This window comes from Stomoxys calcitrans, chromosome 5, assembly GCF_963082655.1.
Source record: "Stomoxys calcitrans chromosome 5, idStoCalc2.1, whole genome shotgun sequence".
NCBI lineage: Eukaryota > Metazoa > Arthropoda > Insecta > Diptera > Muscidae > Stomoxys > Stomoxys calcitrans.
In genome coordinates this window covers 90,250,610-90,271,899 of record NC_081556.1, presented here as the reverse complement: position 1 = coordinate 90,271,899, position 21,290 = coordinate 90,250,610, and the positions used below count along the sequence as shown (strand labels likewise).

The following is a 21,290-nucleotide window of genomic DNA, read 5'->3' as shown; positions in this document are numbered from 1 at the left end:
TATTTTTGTCGGTGCTCCCAATGAAAAAAGAAATGACTGCATATTAAGTTTTCTAAGCTTCAGCCGTGTGTTTCATCCATCATTACTTTCTTTCGACAGGTAGCTGGTAGCTCGTAGCTAACATGCTGACTCGCTCGCTGCTTCTTTGGTAGGTCGACGATGTATAGTATTTCGGTTATTATTTTCGTTTCTCAATGATTTAAGCATAAAATTGCTTTTGGCATAAGGCCAACATTAAAGTTGTTGTAGCCACATACAACAAACATGTAGTAGTCGTCGCTGTTGTTCTTAGTGTTCTTGTAGTCTGCATTTCTCTGACAATGATAGAAGTATCCACTTACATACGCAGAGAACAAGGTAGAATCAGCTTGGGCAGCGAGAACAAAAGATTCGAAAAAAAGTGCGGTATTTAACCTAAATTTACAAACGGAACTATTATTATGGTTGAAAATCAACGATCTGTTGCTGACATTATAATCTTGTTTATAATTACGATTTTTTTGTAGGAGATTTATATAGGGTGTCGTAAAATTGTAGAGTTTCGTTTAAACAAAATATTTAAAAAAATGTTGTATATGTCCCAGAAAAGCTGTGGCTAAGTCCATTATTGGCTTAAGAAGTCAAATCAGAAGAGCGATTTAGGTGGAGTGCTTTTGACAGACAGAAAAACGAAGAGGGCTAGATCAATTTAAAGAACCATGATGGCCAATAATGTATATGGTCAGATCCCAAAAACTGTTAACCAACCACCAAATTTTCAAATAAATCCAAATGAATGTTTTGGTTAACACAATGTTAGAGTAGAAATTGATATTTATAAATCTGTGGACTTTGGGTGATATTTAAAAAGAAATCATATCCAAATTCTATTAAAAAAATTTAATTTTTTATGTGTTCGAATACTACAGTAAAGTGAACATAGAAGGACCAAACTATTTAGATATTTGTATTCTCCTAATAGTCTTCAGTTTTAGTAAAAAATAAATAAGTTTATTATTTTATAAACATAAATTTTAGACATGCAAAGTCAGGTCCATGCGTTGTAGTGTGCGACACGAAAAATGTTTTTTATACCCTCCACCATAGAATGGGGGTATTCTAATTTCGTCATTCTCTTTGTAACTACTCGAAATATTCGTCTGAGACCCGATAAAGTATTGGGTTGCCCAAAAAGTAATTGCGGATTTTTCATATAGTCGGCGTTGACAAATTTTTTCACAGCTTGTGACTCTGTAATTGCATTCTTTCTTCTGTCAGTTATCAGCTGTTACTTTTAGCTTGCTTTAGGAAAAAAGTGTAAAAAAGTATATTTGATTAAAGTTCATTCTAAGTTTTATTAAAAATGCATTTACTTTCTTTTAAAAAATCCGCAATTACTTTTTGGGCAACCCAATATATATAATCTTGATCGTCGTGACATTTTATGTCGATCTAGTCATGTCCGTCCGTCTGTCTGTCAAAAGCACGCTAACTTTCGATGGAGTAAAGATAACCACTTGAAATTTTGCAAAAATACTTCTTATTAGTGTAGGTCGGTTGAGATTGTAAATGGGCCATATCGGTTCATGTTTTGATATAGCTGCTATATAAACCGATCTGAGGTCTTGACTTCTTGAGCCTCTAGAGGGCGCAATTATTATCCGATTGCAATGAAATTTTGCACAACGTGTTTTGTTATGATAACCAACAGCTGGGTTAAGTATGGGCGATATCGGCCCATGTTTTGATATAGCTGCCATATAAACCGATCTGAGGTCTTGACTTCTTGGGCCTGAAGAGCGCGCTATTCTTATCCGATTGGAATGAAATTCTGCACAACGTGTTTTGTTATGATATTCAACATCTGTGCCAAGTATGGTTCAAATTGGTCCATAACCTGATATAGCTGCCATATAAACCGATCTTGGGTTTTGACTACTGGAACCTCTAAAGGACGCAATTCTTATCCGATTGGAATCAAATTTTGCACGACGTGTTTCGCTACAACTTCCAATAACTGTGCCATGTACGGTCCAAATTGGCTCATAACCTGATATAGCTGTCATATAAACCTATCTGAGGACTTGACTTCTTGAGCTACTAGAAGGCGCAATTCTTTTCCGATTGGATTGAAATTTTGCACGACGCGTTTTGTTATGACTTCCAACAACTGTATTAAGAATGGTTCAAATCGGCCCAGAACCTGAAAAAGCTGCCATATAAACTTATTTGGGGTCTTGACTTCATAAGCCACTAGAGGGCGCAATCATTATCCGATTTGGCTAAAATTAGCATAACGTATTTTATCATGACTTTCAACAACTTTGCCAAATAAGGTTCAAATCGGTTCATAACCTGATATAGCTGCCATATAAAACGAACTGGGATCTTGAACTCTAGAGGTCACAATTATTATCCGGATCCTCTCATGGCCATCAACATACTTGTTTATTATGGTCTGAATCGGTCTATAGCTTGATACAGCTCCCATATATAAATCGGTCTCTCTATTTTACTTGTTGAGTTCCCAAAGCGCGCAATTCTTATTCGAATTGGCTGACATTTTACACAGGTCTCCAACATATAATTTAATTGTGGTCCGAACCGGACCAAATCTTGATATCGCTCTAATAGCAGAGCAAATCTTTCCTTTTATCCTTTTTTTGCGTAAGAAGAGATGCTGGGAAAAGAACTCGACAAATCCGATCCATGGTGGAGGGTATATAAGATTTCGGCCCGGCCGAACTTAGCACGCTTTTACTTGTTTTTCTTATTTTTGGGTGTAAAAACAATTTTTTTTACAAATCAAGTAAACAAAATATGACATTTTTACAATATACTGAAAAAATAATTTCTGTAGCGTGCGTCACGGTTTGACCTGACACCAAAATTTTAATTTCAGAACTAAATTATTTTTTTCTCTTTCGAGATGAGCTCAATGATCGGAGATTTTCTTTGCAAATAGAAAATGAAAGCCAGAGATGGCAACACACACCAGCCACTATGGGAGGCGTTTCGTCTTTGCTTAGAAGACTTTTCAACATATTAGGTATGATGGCTTCAAGGGCCGTACGTTGGTATGTTGTATTTGAATCGTATTAATTGAGAAAAACGCCTCTATAATACAATTCCACCACATTAACCACGCTCGATAACCCTGTCTATTAGCTGTACTTTTTCGCAATGCATGTGCTTTTGTGTAATGAAAGATTTTTTTTTCTGTGACAATTACACTACTTCCGTGGCACACATGATTCTGTGCATCTGTTGGAAGTTGTATCGATGACTTCGAACGCTAGACGCCCGGCCTTTCACTGATACTCTTCGCTCGAAACCACTGATTGTCCGCGACTGCCGTTACAGCTACACCGTATCCGCAACCTGTGGACGAGCCCGGTAGCTTGCAGCTAAGCTTCTCGTAACAGCAATGAACTCCACACTGATCCGACCTGTGTGGTACTCACAGCTATCCCGTGCCGATATTTGGCTAAGATATTGAGTTTCTGCTTTTAAAAAGAATTCTTCAAAGAACTTAATCCATAGTGAAAGGTATATAGGAAATCGTCCATCCGAAATTAGCTTAGCTAATATCGTCAATTCGCTTCTAACAACAGAACAAAGCTATGCGTTCGCTTAATTATATAATTATAAATATGTAATCTTCGATTTTTCTCGAATCTGGTATTATTAGCTATTATAAGCCGCTTTTTCCCAAAAATTTGGTTAAGTTAGGTTAGATTGAAAAAAGGGTTCGGATATTAATCCGCCCCATGCTACTAAGGACATATACCTAATCCAGTAATCGGCTTGTTGTGCGCTCTAAAAACTAAAAAGTAACCTCGAAAAAGAAAATCGATGCTAGGAATTCCGTGCTACTTATAAAATCCTTAATTGTTTTCTATGCCACACCCATAAGTTGGTTCATCGGGTTAACCAAGTTTATTGAAGGCAGTTCTCAGGCCTTCACTGCCAAATCGTCTGCTTAATTAACTTAAGTGGATTAATAGCAGTATAAATGCTGGTATGCATCCAAGTTTTTTACGTTTTTCTTCATTCCAAATAGAGTGAGTTGGAATTTTACGGTAAAATATGTATGGAACCAAAGTGTGATCTCAAAACATTCCTTATCAATAGACCTTCTTCTTGAGCTAAATTTCTGAAAACATTTCACGTATTAAAAGGTACCCATGGTTTATGGTATGTTGCTAAACAATTTTAGTATTATTGTGTAAGTTTGTTAAACAGTTAGTGTATATAAGTGTGTACAACTGTTCCTTACAAAACAAATGGCGCAATAATCAAAAAATAAATATATTTCCCCATTACTCATAGCTAGGGAACCAAATCCTTTAAGGATTTCAAGGCCAAAATGTATATTTACGTCTGATTGCGTTTACACCGAAGGCATTAAATTGATACCTAATCATGACTCATTGTGGTAAAATGAAGGTATACATTATAGACATATCCGACTAACCGTCCACACTCCCCTAAACAGCCACACAACATACGTAACTCAAGAAAAACAACAGGAATCCAATAAAAAAAAATGAAAAATGAGTAGAAAGCATCATCACAAATGGGTTATGAATGAAGTTGAAAGCAACAACAAAAAAACACTTCAGATAGGATAAAATCAATAACAAAACAAAAAAAAAACACAATTGTGGGAAGAAATGTTTTTGGATAAAGTATCAACCCACCCTTCTTTTACCATGGCCAAAAGCCATTAATGATTATCTTTTACATATTGTTAAGATATGGTTGATATCCTTCCGATGCTATTTTGAGCTATTATATTTCCCACATTCCATTAAGGAACTGTGGAAGGGGAACTTCAATCATATCACAAGTGCTTTGCAATCATTTAATTTTACAATCTTTGTTTGTTTCTCTTTCGAGACGAGCTCAATGATCGGAGATGCAAATGGAAAAGGAAAGCCAAAGATCATTGAGCTCGTCTCGAAAGAGAAACAAACAAAGATTGTAAAATTTAATGGTCTTCGCCCTAAAAGGCAAAAAACTTGAAAAATTAAAAATTCGGCAGAGCCCGGCCAGGATTCGAACCTGGGCACACGGAACAACAACGAGAGTCATTGCCGTTGTCTTAGCGTTCGAAGCCATCAATACAACTTCCAACAGATGCACAAAATCATGTGTAGTACGGAAGAAGGGTAATTTGTCACACACAGAATGTTTGTCATTACACAAAAATACATGCATTGGGAAAAGTACAGCTGATAATCAGGGTTGTCGAGCTTGGTTAATGTGGTAATTGTATCATGGATGCGTTTCGCTATTAATACGATTCAAATACAACATACCAACGCCGCACGGCCCTTGAAGTCATCACACCTAATGTGGTTGAAAAGTCTTCTAACCAAAGACGAAACGCGTCCCATAATGGTTGGTGTGTGGTGCTATCTTTGGCTTTTCTTTTCCATTTGCATCTCCTATCATTGAGCTAGTCTCGAAAGAGAAACAAACTAAGATTGTAAAATTTAATGATCTTCGCCCTAACAGGCAAAAAACTTGAAAAATTAATTCTTTCTAAAGACAAAATTTTTTAAAAAAAATTTATTAATTTTTTCTAAAGATTACATTTTAATGAATTTTTTTAAAGGACTAACTTTCAGCGAAAAACCCTCTAAAACAACCTAAGCTCGAGATTAATTGTTATAACCAAAATTTTAATTTTGCATAAACATTTTTAAAGTCTTTTTATTATGCTTATCTGCCCCAACAACATTTTCCTAAAATTTTTTCTATAGACAAATTTTCATAAATAAACAATAAACAAAATTTTAAGCCATTACGCCTGCTCCTCGATTTCATTGCCCGATTTTGATGAAATTTTATCTCTATATATAAAAGAGACGCGTGATTGACTGATCAACGCCCAGCCTAAACGGCTAAAGCTAGAGTCATGCAAGCTAAAGCTAGAGTCATGCAAGGCACGAATGTGGGTCTTTGGTCGTAGGCTCGCGATAAGAGGGGGTTTTGTGATATTCGTACTAAAAAGTACTAAATGGCTTTTTACCCAGCTCGTACGCATGGGCCTAGAATTATGATTTTGGACTGAAATAAAAGAGCGTCTCGAAAAAATAAAATTTGGTGACAAAAATTTCACGAAATTGTATCGTAAGTGGGAAAATGGTACGTTTAGTACCGCATTTGGTACTTTTTGGTATCTTGTTTGTTAATTAAGCTAGATCTTTGATTTTTGTCTAGAATTGTGATTTTGGACTCAAATTAAAGAGCGTCTCGAAAAATAAAATTTGGTGACAAAAATTTCACGAAATTGTACCGTAAGTGGGAAAATGGTACGTTTAGTACCGAAATTTGTACTTTTTGGTACCTTGTTTGTTAATTGAGATAGATCTTTGATTTTTGGAATTTTGGTACACTATGGCAACATAAATTGGGACGCAAAAAGCGTTTTTGAACATTTAGAAACAAAAAAAGTACCAAAAAAGATACGAAATAAGTGAACTTTGCCAAGGCGAACGGGTAGAGCTAGAACTTCAAAATTTGGCTTAAATGATTATAAAAAGGGATTATATGGAGGTGCGAAATAAAGAGGGATTTAATGATTTTGGCATCAAATAGGACCTGCTGTCATATAAAGTAGGATTATTGCCACAAATTTATTTTTTTATAGAAACCCTCAAATGCAACAAAAAATTAAAGCGAATTCCAGAAATCTAATTCCAAAGAATTTTTATAAATTTTTTCGTTTGATTTTTGGGATATAAAACATTGCCGATTTTCGACAAGCCAATTTTTCCCCAAAACATGACCGAAAAAATTTCTTGTAACTGATTTCAGTCGTCTATTTACGCCAATTTCACTACGATACCTCTTTCCTAACTTGAGCTAGTTTTTTTTTCTAAGGTAGCTCTTATCTTGGGTATTTTTCGTCGTTAATGTGAATCTGGGCAAACGGAGCAGCAGCAAAACAGTTGCCGTTGTCCAGCGTTCAAAGCCATACAACTTCCAAAATATATTTACACCGTGTTGGCAATCTGTGTAAAATTCAGCTCTGACTTTATGACCAAATTTCACCGCCGACGTGTCAGTTCCTGCACCCAGTAGCTATCTAAAACAAAATTGAGGTATCTTTCTTTAAAATTTCAGATTAACAAGAATTTTGGAAATAAGTAAGTTCCTACCCATTCATGTAAAATGTGGTCCAGATCGGACCGTGTTTGGATATAGCTGCCATATAGACCGATCTCCCGATATAGTGTATTGATCCTATAAAATGGGAATTTTTCATCCAATTTCGATGAAATTTGGCACATTGAGTTCTGATATTTTTTGAATGTGTTCTAGATTGGATCATATTTGGATGTAGCTGCCATATAAACCGATCTTCCGATATAGTGTATTGAGCTTATAACAGAAGTATTTTTCATCCGATTTCAATGAAATTTGGCTCAGTGATTTTTGGTAAAATCCTACCCATTCTTGATAAGTGTGGATCATGTTGTTGTAGCAGTGTGTTGTACACCGAGGCGGCAGCCCTTGCCGGTGAAGGATTCCATCGCGTCAATCCGGTACGTACAACCAGCTGCCATGGGATTGAGTGTGAATCATATTTGGTTATAGCTGTCATATAGACCGATCTCTCGATATAGGGTATTGACCACATAATGCTTCCAAAAATCACGTCAAGTAATATCCAAATCGGTATATAATCTGATACAGTTCCCATATGAACCGATTGACACTTTGAACTTTAAGGTCCGATTTGTGTGCTGTTCTTTGCTGTCAAGAAAAGCTTAGCTGCGAGCTACCGAGCGCGTACACAGGTTGCGGATAGTGATATGCTCCATACTGAGTAGCTGCAACGGCAGTGGCGGACAATCAGCGGTATCGAGCTGTGAGTCTCAGTGAGAGTTTGGGTGGCACCGGCTCTTGCACAAATACTGAGTGCCTATGATGCTCGATATGAGAAGGCGAGTTATTGGCGCTTTTAAATAACCAATGACCACTCTGTTCCTGCGGCGATCGGTGCTTTGGACTGGAACGAGCTTGCTCATCTACGGGAGTTTTACGAGGATCGCCACCTCCACATGAAAATGGTTACCACAACAAAAACAACAACAACATCAATCCCCTAGGTATGATTGCAATGTTTACATGTATTCACATCGGGATGGAATTTTGTATGATGTGATGTGGTATGACATTCCTTAACAGTTCATGGTAAACATAGTTTCAAACATGATTTCCAACAGGCGGTGCCTATAGCCGATGTCACTTTACCTTGGTCTAAATAGTCTTTGACACAAATCCAAATTAGTTGATGCCGCAACTGCAACATTAAAAAAGAACACGAAAAAGGAAAAACATTCACAATCAATGGCCATTCAATCACGTGGAATAATGAAGCATCACAAGAAGAAAAATAAATGGCAATTAAATGCCCTTAATATGTATGTTGATTTAATTATTCCTTCTACCGGTGCAATTGTAAATCGCTGCCAGCATCATATGCAGAGTGATGTTGCTGCTCACATAGAATAAAGTTAAACGTTGCACACACAAATACGAATGTGAACTTTCTAGTCCTATCTAAGAACCTTCGAAACCGTGATGAGGCATATGTAGCCATCAACTTCGTCGCCGTAATAAAAAATTTGCCCATGCACATTCCATAAAGCAATAGAAGGCATACTTGTCTGATATCAATGAGTGCTCAATTATAAAGGACATCTTTTTTATGGCCTAGCCTGAATGGCAGGTATGCAACAATATTTAGTAGAGACGTTTTGCAGGGCTGAATACCTTAAAAAAGTCGTCAGCATGAGGAAGTGTATAACTACAGCTGAAATTTGTTACTATTCTCGCCAGAGTTCGAACCCATGCGTTCAGTGTTATAGACGGATTTCATAACCTCTGCGTGCCGCTAGTGTCCGTAATATTTTTTTGTTTGTTAAAAAATAAGGGGATGTGGGTTCTACGGGTCAGCTGATAAGTGTTGCTAATTCAAACGACCACATTTTTTTTGTGTGAAAATATAAATGTGTGGAACTTATCTAAATTTCAAAGTCCATTTACTTTTGCTTTCGATATGACTACCTTTTGCCTTGACTATTGCTCTGATTCCGTCAAAAAACGATTTATGTTTCCGTACAGCGGCCTTCTTCAGCTTCCAGCATATTTTTATACCCTCCACCATAGGATGGGGATATACGAATTTCGTCATTCCGTTTGTAACACATCAATATTTTGTTCTGAGACGCAACAAAGTCGATTTAGCCATGTGCATCCGTCTCTCGAAAGCACACTTCAACTTACAAAGGAATAAAGCTAGGCGCTTGATATTTTGCACAAATACATCCTATTAGTGTAAGTCGTTTGGGATTGTAAATCGGCCATATCGGTCCATGCTTTGTTATAGCTGCCGTATACCGATCTTGATCCTTGACTTCTTGAGCCTCTAGAGTGTGCAATTATTATCCGACTTAGTTGAAATTTTGCATGAAGTATTTTGACTTCCAACAATTATGCCAAATATGGTCTGAATCAGTCCATAACCTGATATAGCTCCCATATAAATTAATCTCCCGATTATATTTTTTGGGTGCGTGGGTTTAGCTGAGAAGTTAAACAGGTGACGTGTATGGTATGGTCCCTGGTCACAATCGGGACATACATCTTGCACGTCGGCATCAATCCTTGCTCTGTAGGAGATGAGGCGGTGGCATCTGCCGAAACGCAATTGAGCCAGAACTACTCTGGTTTGCCGGGGGAGGTCAATTTCTTCAGGTGCAATGGGAGGCGGTTGTTCTCCAAGGACTACATTCACCCGGTAGCTATTTACCGCATCTCTTACCCTATCTGCATGAATGTTGTCTAGACCTGCTTGATATAGAGGTTCTCTTTTATAGCGCTGAACCTCACGCTCTAGATCATGTAGATCCACTTTAAGGCTTCTGGGAGGTGGATATCTATCCACAAGATGATGATTTGGATGGTCTCTGCAATAACAGCCCAAAGGGTATTGCTTAGACAGCATGTAGTTATGTATTCGCACTGGTAGATTCTTTGTCTCCTGATGAAGGTGGTCCACATGAGAACTGAGGAGACAGCCCTTTGCAGTTTGGAGGGTAGCACAGATCTGAATATTATTCCACTGTGTGTCGCAGAGCTCACGAGACCACACTGGCGCTGTATAACTTACCACAGACCGGCCAACTGCTTTGTACGTGGGCAAAAAGGTTTCTTTGTCTGTACCCCAAGAGCTGCCGCCAAGTGACTTGAGGACCTTGTTTCTAGTTTTAACTTTATCGCAAATGGCTGTGGCGTGTGGGGAGTATATGTAAAAGCTGTCAAATGTGACGCCAAGTATTTTGGAATACTTGATGGTCGGAATCATTTTTGCACCGACCATCACAGTCAGCTCGGCACTCACCTCACGCGTATTTGTAGTGAACAATGTGGCTGAAGATTTGGCGGCAAATATCTTCAGATTTCTTGCAGCATTTCTCGCTGAGGTAGACGTTCAACCTATGGCAGATGTCTATAAATGGGCGGCCTGTTGCCATTATTGTCTGGAAGGGGTTGGGGCCTGTTGCCATGCCGTCTGGAGGGCCACCCCTCCTCCACCTCCACCCAATGGAGGATAGGTAGAGCTTAAACAGTGCCGGAGATATCACTCCACCTTGGGGACCTCCAAGTTTCACTCTACGGTGCTTCGACTTCTTATCCCTTAATTCCACAAATGACTGGCGACCACACAGATAATTCGCGACGCAGCGTTTCAGGCATGACTGTAGGGACGTGTTGGTGATGTCCTCAAATAGGCATGGCTGACCATGTCGAATGCCTTCGATAGGCCCAGTACCACAAGGATCGTCTTATCACATGGCCTGGGCTGATTGAAGCCACGGCAAATGTGTGCTGTGTCATGGCATGTAAAGCAGTTATTGTGTTTCGAAATCCATGTTGATGCTCGGCGTATGGAAATTCTCCTACGAGGCTCAGGAGGAGTAATGCCTCAAGTGTCTTTGCTTCTAGTGAGAGAAGGGAGATTGCTGTACGACTCCCCCAAACTCAGATCATTTCCAGGCTTCAGTAGCGGCATCACTCTGCCCATTTTCCAGACATCAGGAACCTTAAGAGTGTTCAAAGACAGATTGAGGACAGTAGTAAGGTACTCAACTCCATGTAAATCCAGATTTTACAGTATCAGTGTAGAGATTCCGTCGGGGCCCAACGCCTTGGATGATTTCGCGCCACGGATGACATTCGTAACTTCGCCCACGTCAAATTGTGATGTCTGTCCATCGGCTCGAAGATCACGAATACGGCGAATGGCTCTCCTCCTTGCCCTGTCACAATAAATTGAGGGGATGCACAATAAATTGACGGTTGAACAACCTGGCGCATCTCTTCGGATCAGTCACGGTTGCGTCGCCAAAAGTGACCAAGATCCTGTCATACCGTCTACCGGGGTTCGAGAGTGACTTAGCAGTAGGCTACAGCTTGCCTAAACCGGGTTCTTAGTTACACTGCTCCAAGTGTCCCAGCCACAAATTCCGCCTATGTTCGCTTATGTTTCCATATTCAGTTCGCTCATTCTGGGGTTAGTGGGGTCTGAACAACGAATCCCATTACGCTCGTCTACGAGTACCACAGCCTGCGCCGGGAAATTGGGCCGCATTTGGGGTATTCCACCGGCTGGTATAAAGCGAGCAGCTGCTGCGTTAATGATGTCTTAGGATTCCGAGGGGGGTTCGAGTTCACTGAAGCGGCGATTGGTGTACTCTCTGAAACCAGCCCAATGGGCCACCCAAAAGACTTCGGGTTAAACAAGTTGGTTGACGGCAGTCCTCTAGTCTTCACTGCCAAATAGTATGCTCTTTCTTTCTCCCTATGACCCGGCACCCAAACGTTGCGGATTGTGCCATTCTTAGAGAAGGCGTTAATATCCTTCTTGCACTCCAAACCCAGAGTTCCGTCAATCCATGAATGTGCCGCTTACATTAGGGTCTCGCACCCGTCCCCTAGTGTCGTCTCAGGATGCGATCGGAAACCTCTTCCATTCCTTCCAGGTTTTCGTGTTTTCGGATATTGGAGGGGTATATAAGATTCGGAGCGGACGATTTTAGCACACTTTGACTTGTTAAGCCTTACATTGCCTTCTGAAATGGCCCATCGCATTGGCCTTCGGTGAATTGGACAGCCGCTGTGTGGACGAAATAACTGTGGAACATGATTTTTTTAGCCTTTCTTTGTTTACACATGCTTTATGTGACGTTGCCGATTCATGTTGTTACGCCCTTGGTATACCACCGCAATGTTTGCGTCTCCAATGCTCCAAAGCATCTTTCAAAATGTTTTGGCGATAATAAGTCGCATTTACTTTGACACCAGCTGTGGGTACCATCACTTGAAATGGAAAATTACTCACAATGTTCGGAAATTCACCACATTTGTAAAGCCATCGCATAGATTAGTAATGATGTCCGCCTATGACACTGAACGCCTGGGTTTGAATTCTGGCGAGAACATCAGAAAAGTTTTCAGTTAGTTATACCCTATGTCATGAAAAAACATCTCTCTAAGGAGATGTCGGCTCCGCCCATATATTTTGTTTTCCATTAGTGATCTATTTTTAAGCTAATTTCTCTTTTGACACGAACTGAATGATCGAAGAATTTTTAGCAAGGAAGATTCCATAGCGGATGATCGACCTCTTGGTTAATCGCATGTGAAGGCTCCTTTCTATTTTACGAATCTTACCACGAAAAATCCTTAAAAACTTGGCTCACTTGGGTTTAAGGATTTCGATCATTTTTGTGTGCAAAACTTTTGTCAGTAGGTGTTCGCTGCACAAAGTTTTCTTCTCCAAGGACGACAAAGCCAGAGTCAAGAATTGGGTATGGCATAACATACTCCACTTTAAATAGTTCTCTGATAATTTATAAAGTTGTCATAGTCATGGCTTCACACTTTTCATACCCCTGGTGTAGCTGGTGAGCCTTCACTTGCTTCGATGGGATATCTGGTGTAAGACAGATTAGAATAGGGAACAGTGCCTTAGATTGATTTGTTATGTCCCGCAAGTGAATGCAAAGCTGGCATATAGAAAGGCATCAACTTTCAACATCAAAAACAAGTTATGGTCCGATTCGGACCATAATCGAACTGAATGTTGGAGACCATAGTAGAAGTCATTGTGTAAAATTTCAGCCAATTCGAATAAGAATTGTGTCCTTAAGGCCCCAAGAAGTAAACAAGGGAAATCGGTTTATATGGGAGCTGTATGAGGCTAAAGACCGATTCAGATCATATTTGACACGTATGTTGAAGGTCATGCAAGAAGACGTTGTACAAAATTTCAGCCAAATTGGATAATAATAGGTCCTCTAGAGGCTTAAGAAGTCAAGATCCAAGATCGGTTTATATGATAGCTTTATCAGTTTATGAACCGATTTAAATCATACTTAGCACAGTTGTTGAAAGTCATAACAAAACCCCTTGTGCCAAATTTCAGCCAAATCGGATAAGAATTGCGCTCTCAAGTGGCTCAAGAAGTCAAAATCCAAGATCGGTTTATGTCAGCTATATCAAAACATAGACCGATATGGCCCACTTACAATCGCAACCTACCTACAGAAGTTTTTTTTTGCAAAATTTCAAGCGGCTAGTTTTACTCCTTCGAAAGTTAGAGTGCTTTCGACAGACAGACGGATGGACATGGGTAGATCGACTTAAAATGTCAAGATGATCAAGAATATTTAAACTTTATGGGGTCTTTGACGAATATTTCGAGGTGTCACAAACGGAGTGAGTAGATTAGTATACCCCCATCCTATGGTGGTGGGTATAATAAAATAAATATAAAGAAAAACGATTTTATATCTTAACAATCATCTTATATCACCTACTAATTCTCTTTTTCTTTCCCTCTCTCTCTCTTATTTTTCAGGGTAAAGTGTATCTTTTCGACAAAGTCTTCAAACCGAATGCATCGCAAGAAAAAGTGTACAATGAAGCGGCTAAATCCATTGTCACTGATGTCTTGGCCGGTTATAATGGAACGATTTTTGCCTATGGTCAAACCTCTTCGGGTAAAACACATACCATGGAGGGTGTCATTGGTGATTCGGGCAAACAGGGCATCATTCCACGTATCGTGAATGACATTTTCAATCACATCTACACGATGGAAATGAATTTGGAATTTCATATTAAGGTTTCGTACTATGAAATCTATATGGACAAGATTCGTGATTTATTGGATGTGTCCAAAATTAATTTGAGTGTGCATGAGGACAAAAATCGTGTGCCGTATGTAAAGGGTGCTACGGAGAGATTTGTATCATCGCCGGAAGATGTGTTCGAAGTCATCGAGGAGGGCAAATCGAATCGTCACATTGCGGTAACAAGTGAGTTGTACATTCGATTGCTCCCACCAAAGGGTATGCGAATAAAAATGTTCTTATATTTCAGACATGAACGAGCATTCATCACGTTCCCATTCAGTATTTTTGATTAATGTCAAACAAGAGAATCTGGAGAATCAAAAGAAATTGTCGGGTAAATTGTACTTGGTCGATTTGGCTGGTTCCGAAAAAGTTTCTAAAACTGGTGCCGAAGGTACGGTCCTGGACGAAGCCAAAAACATTAACAAGTCGTTGTCGGCTTTGGGTAATGTCATCTCTGCCCTGGCCGATGGCAACAAAACGCACATACCCTATCGTGACTCTAAACTGACGCGTATTCTTCAAGAGTCTTTGGGTGGTAATGCACGCACAACCATTGTCATTTGTTGTTCTCCTGCCAGTTTTAACGAGTCTGAGACCAAATCTACTCTCGATTTCGGTCGTCGCGCCAAGACTGTGAAGAATGTTGTGTGTGTCAATGAGGAATTGACCGCCGAAGAATGGAAACGCCGCTACGAAAAGGAGAAGGAAAAGAACGCTCGTCTCAAGGGTAAGGTTGAGAAGTTGGAGTTGGAATTGGCACGCTGGCGTGCAGGTGAAACTGTCAATGCCGACGAACAAATCAATGTGGATGAGCTTATGGAGGCCAGCACACCCAATTTGGAAGTTGAGGCTGCTCCGGCGCCGAACTCAACCACTCCTATGCCAGCCACACCGGCTGCCGGTCTCATGTTGGGCTCTATAAGTGGCGACGAACGCTCCCGTTTGGAGGCAGAGCGTGAGCGATTGTATCAACAATTGGACGAAAAGGATGAGGAAATCAACCAACAAAGCCAGTATGTTGAAAATCTCAAGGAACAAATTGTCGAGCAGGAAGAGCTCATTGCCAATGCAAGACGTGAGTACGAAGCCTTGCAGTCGGAAATGGCTCGCATACAGCAAGAGAATGAATCCGCCAAGGAAGAGGTCAAAGAAGTTTTACAGGCTTTGGAAGAATTGGCTGTTAATTATGATCAAAAATCTCAAGAAATAGATACTAAGAACAAGGACATGGACAGCCTCAACGAAGAGTTGCAGCAGAAGCAGACGTTGCTTAACACCACCACAACGGAATTGCAGCAATTGCGCGATATGTCGTCACATCAAAAGAAACGCATCAACGAAATGTTGTCCAATCTGTTGAGAGATTTGGCTGAAGTTGGCCAAGCCTTATCGTCGGTTGATTCTTCCATTGATATGAAGATGAATAGCATACCTAGTGCTGGTGACAGCGGCAAGGTGGAGGAGGACTTCACCATGGCCCGTCTGTACATTAGCAAGATGAAGACGGAGGCCAAGAATATGGCTCAACGTTGCACCAACATGGAAACCCAGCAAATCGATTCCAACAAGAAACTATCGGAATACGAAAAAGATATGGGTGAATATCGTTTGCTTATTTCCCAGCATGAGGCTCGCATGAAATCCCTTCAGGAATCCATGCGCGAGGCGGAAAATAAGAAGCGAAACTTGGAAGAACAAATCGACTCGTTGCGCGAAGAATGCGCCAAACTTAAGGCTGCCGAACACGTGTCGGCCGTTAATGCCGAAGAGAAACAAAGAGCCGAAGAACTCCGCTCCATGTTCGATTCGCAAATGGATGAGTTGCGCGAAGCGCACACAAAACAAGTGTCGGAATTGCGCGATGAAATCATTGCCAAGCAACATGAAATGGAGGAAATGAAGGATGTGCATCAAAAGCTGATTTTGGCCCACCAGCAAATGGCAACCGACTACGAGAAGTTGAAACAAGAAGAGGCTGAAAAATCCAATAAATTACAGGAAATAATACTCACCAATGAGAGGCGTGAACAGGCTCGCAAAGATCTCAAGGGTTTAGAGGATACGGTGGCAAAGGAATTGCAAACATTGCACAATTTGAGAAAATTATTTGTGCAAGATCTGCAGGTGAGTTTTACAAAAAATATTGTTGACATTTATTGGGGCCAAGTATGACATCAAATAACCATATGTTTGAGCCTAATGTTTTAAGGCTTCAAACTTGGTATGTAAGTTCACGTGGGTAGATTCTATGGGACAATTTTTGAAAAGTTGGACTTTATAAACCCAAAAACTAACAAAATGTAGAGATAACCAATTATGTTACAGTTAAGCTATAGGATCTTTTAGTTCAGATCTTTCAACCATATATTAGCTTGCAAATATCTTTATATATACAGGGTGGCTGATGAATATTGCTACAATGATGAATATTGCTACATTTTTTTTTCGGTGTATGGAATACATTTTTCTTTTATTCATGTTAAATTAAATTATTAAATTAATTATTAAATTATTATTAATTAAATTAATTAATTAATTAATTAAATTAATTATTAAATTATTATTATTAAATAGAAAAAAAGTTATTACATTTTTTTTTGGTAGCGGCTTTCATCAGCCACCCTGTATATATATATATATATACAGCAAGAAAAATTCATAAAAAATTCATAAGCATTTCAATGGAGCGCTGGTGTTAGATAGTGCTTCCTTGTCTGCATACAGAGGTGTACTCATGTACGGAAACATTTTTTTATGCTTCGTCAAGACCTTTAAAGAATAACAGAAACGAATATGAAACGTTCGAAACGAATATGGCCACATTTTTATATGTGGAGGTAGCTATCCTCGTCAAGCTCCATAGGTGGGCAAGCTCGTTCCTCTCCCTTGGACCGATCGCCGCGGGAACATCTAGCTATTGGTTATTTAAATGCGCCAATAACTCTCCCTGTCATAACGAGGCACTCAGCATTTAAGCAAGAGCCGAGCAAACAAAGCGCAACACTTTCACTAACAAGCAAAGCGTTACTTTCACAGCGTGCAGCATATACACCGAAAGTCTATCAGGAGGCATAGCCCGGCAAGGCAAGCTATGGGACACCAAAGACCAACAGACCTATAATCCTTGCGTCCTTTCTACACAAAACCATGGAATATAATGTGGATACTATGATAAAGTGTAGGACATCCATCGAACTGCTCAAATACAAAAGCATGTCAAGGGAAGGTCGGTGGAATCTGCCATGCACGAGGTTGTGCAATAGAAGAATCATTTGATGCCAAGACGTATACATTGGCGTTATGCATTTTCATCAAGGTGGCTTTAACAGTACCGTGTGGACCGGGTCCTTAGAGACTGGATAAACCATATGCCTAGGAACATAAATTGTGAGCCCATTAACATAAAGATAAGGGAGAAAGTGGCACAGGTCACGGCACAGGGTGCTATTTTATCGCTACTCCTATGGATGAGCATTATAAAAAACCGGCCCCGAACGTGAAATAAAGTGTTCACCAAACTCGCCTCTCAAAAGTCCATTGTTACGCGTTTTGTATGGCATGTGGCACCGTCTTGTTGAAACCACATGTCATACAAGTTCAAGAAAAATGAGCTCTGACCATAAAATGGAAGAAGCGCGCGATGAACTATCTTAACTGAGCACGCATTTTGATAATAAAATTAAAAAATTTGCAAGCGTTGTTCGTTTGTAAAACGATTCATGGTTAAAATATAGATCAAACTGCAGATGTTTGACGGTGAAACAAATCACGAAACGTGCGTGAGCTGTTTAAACCAAAAAAGATAATAGCTAAAAAATTACCTATTACTTCTAAGGGGTAAGGATCCGAATCAGCTATGCAAAAAGGCTGAAAAGGTCTTTGAGATGGCATACGACTGGGCCAGACCTAGGGGCCCCAATTTCAATCCAGTCTGCCTGTTCAAGTCTAAAGTCTGCCTGTTCCCGAGAAAGACGAAGGTGAACCAATTTGCCGCACCACGTTTTCTTAACAAAAAGATTTCAATATCTGATAAGGTCAAATGCTTAGGAGTGATCTTGGACAGGACAAACTGAATTGGAAGTGTCACATTCATAAGCGTACCGAGAGTACTCACAGATTTTGGACACTATGTAGACGGGTCGTAGGCTCGAAATGGGGCCTGAATCTGAGGATAGTCCACTGGCTCTATAGGAGCGTGATGAGACTATACTTACTTAGGCCCAGAACTTTGGTGGACTGCGATGGAGAGGAAGTGCAACGTAAGGATAATACATCAGGTTCAGAGAAATTGTTGTCCTTGTATAGGGGGGGAATGAAGATCACGCCTACTAGGGCATTGGAGACTATTCTAGATAACCGACCCTCAGACATACAGGAATGGAAGAGGTTTCCGAACGGATACCTGAGATGACACTTGAGGTCGAGTGTGAGGCACTGCTGCTGGTGGCACGGTCTTGGATTGACTTACCATGTGGAAGTTCAGGAGATACAAGTTGCCAACAGTGGAACCTGTCTCCTTGGGAGAAGAGAATGTTCCATTTACAGGAAGCGTAAAATACCTGGGTGTTGCTGAACATGAAATTGTATTTCAAATCCCGCATTTTGGAAAGGGCAAGAAAGGAAAATTTTGTCCTATACACCTGCAAGAGAGCCATTGGCAAATGGTGGGGACTTAGATCACGTGTCATGCATTCGGTTTATACTGCAGTTGGTGTACGCCGCTTCAAAAGTCCACCTACTGCTTAATACCTAACCGGATCCAAAGGATGGCTTGCTTGTGCATCACAGCCGCATTGAGGACGACACCACCTGATGCACTGAATTTAATCCTACATCTTATGCCTCTAGACATTGTGGCTAGACAAATTGCAGCGACCACTGCCATGAGGTTAAGGATTCAGACCATATTGAACACGTATGTTGAAGCTCATGAGAGAAGCCGTTGTACAAAATTTCTACCAAATCGGAAAGGAAATTGCGCCCTCTAGAGGCTCTAGAGTCTCCAGAAGTCAAGATCTCTGTTCGATTTATATGACAGCTATATCAGGTTATGTACCGATTTGCGCCATACTTAGCACAGTTGTTGGAAATTGCGAAATTTCAGCCAAATCGGGAGAGAATTGCGCCCTCTATTGGCTCATGAAGTCAAGATCCAACATCGGTTATATGACAGCTATACCAAATTATTAACCGATTTGAATCATATTTAACACAGTTATTGGAAGTGATACCAAAACACTACGTGCAAATTTTCAGTCAAATCGGACGAGAATTGCGCCCTCTAGAGGCTCAAGAAGTCAAGACCCAAGATCGGTTTATATGGCAGCTATATCAAAACATGAACCGATTTGAACCATATCTAACGTAGTTGTTGAAAGTGATACCAAAACGACACGTGCAAAATTTAAGTTAAATTGGACGAGAATTACGTCCTCTAGAGGCTCAAGAAGTCAAAACCCAAGACCGGTTTATATGGCAGCTATATCAAAACAAGGACCGATTTGGCCCATTTACAATTCTAACCGACTTACACTAATAAAAAGTATTTGTGCAAAATTTCAAGCGGTTAGCATTACTCCTTCGAAAGTCAGCGTGCTTTCGACAGACAGACGGCCGGGCATGGCTAGATCGACTTCAAATGACATGACGATCAAGAATATATATACTTTATGGGATCCCAGACGCATATTTCGAGGTGTTACAAACAGAATGACCAAATGGTGGAGGGTATACAAATCAAGGTTAGGTCTTATAAATAAAACCGAAAGTGAGTTATCGAATGTTTTTATCGCTTGTCATCTATCTACATAAGAGAGCTGCGTAGATATTTACATGGAGCAAGTCATGTTCGTTGTTATTATTTCTTAGCCTACAACTCACAAAAAACCTGACCTTCAATTCTACAAACATTTATAATTCTTCCCTTTTCATTTTAGGCCCGCATCAAGAAGACCGTGCTGAATGAGGACAGTGAAGAGGACGGTGGCTCTTTGGCCCAAAAACAAAAAATATCTTTCCTTGAGAACAATCTGGACCAACTAACCAAAGTGCACAAACAATTGGTGCGCGACAATGCCGATTTACGCTGTGAATTGCCCAAATTGGAGAAACGTTTGCGCACCACCATGGAGCGTGTCAAAGCATTGGAGACAGCGCTAAAAGAAGCCAAAGAAGGTGCTATGCGTGACCGCAAACGCTATCAATACGAAGTGGATCGCATCAAGGAAGCCGTGCGACAAAAACACTTGGGCCGTCGCGGTCCCCAGGCGCAAATTGCTAAACCCATACGTGCTGGTCAGGGTGCAATTGCCATTCGTGGTGGTGGTGCCGGCGCTAATCCCACACAAATGCCTCAAGCAAGTGCTGTTAGTTCGTAAAAAGATTACTTTGTAATTTTTACAGTTAATATTAATCTAAAACTATTATAATTATAATTACGATTATTATTATTATGATTTTCTTTTTTTCTTTTTTTTATAATTTCCTCTTAATAACTTTTTTTTTTTTATTTCCTAAGCAACAAATTTATTACGAAGAGAAAGTTAAAGAAAAAACCCAATCAACCAAACACCCTCTAAATTATATATAAATATGAATAGAAATGATAACAATTTTGTAGTTGCAAACGGTGTTTTTTTTTTAATTCTGTTAGAAATACAAGATGTCCATTTCAAGGTGCGCCCGTCGGTTGTGTGCGCGCTCTCTGTCTCTCTCTCCCCATATTTTCCCTTGTTTTTCTAGCAACGAACATTAAAATTTTGTTTATTTTAAATCCTTGTAAAATTTGACATAAATTTTTATGGTTCGTTAATCGCCTTTATTAGTCCCTCGGTCTATTTCCTACCCACCCAACAAATACACACACACCCATACACACACACTCGTGCATTCTATTCAAGTCTCCTCATTTATATAATTTAGTTAAAGCTGCTCTAAGCAAAGCAAACAAGAAAAAAAAAGAAAGAAAAACTCCCAGATAATGATGATGTCTTTTTATACAAAAACTAAAAAAAATCAAAAAAAAAATATTTAAATTATTTATTGATAAAGAAAATTTAAAGAAAAAAACTACAATTGAAGATATAA

The 21,290-nt window shown here is 39.8% G+C and overlaps 1 protein-coding gene across 5 annotated transcripts in view; it reads left to right on the top strand.

Moving 5' to 3' along the window:
* The window catches only part of LOC106089600 (kinesin heavy chain), a 41,537-nt gene extending 20,684 nt beyond the window's left edge, over positions 1-20,853 (top strand). For all 5 annotated transcript variants that reach the window (XM_013255497.2, XM_013255495.2, XM_013255493.2 and 2 more), the window contains exons 3-5: positions 13,925-14,384; positions 14,449-16,328; positions 20,141-20,853. In XM_013255497.2, coding sequence (XP_013110951.1) covers positions 13,925-14,384; positions 14,449-16,328; positions 20,141-20,581 — 2,781 coding nt within the window. In that variant the 3' untranslated portion in view covers positions 20,582-20,853. The remainder of the gene's footprint in view (positions 1-13,924; positions 14,385-14,448; positions 16,329-20,140) is intronic.
* The last annotated feature ends 437 nt before the right edge of the window (positions 20,854-21,290 follow it).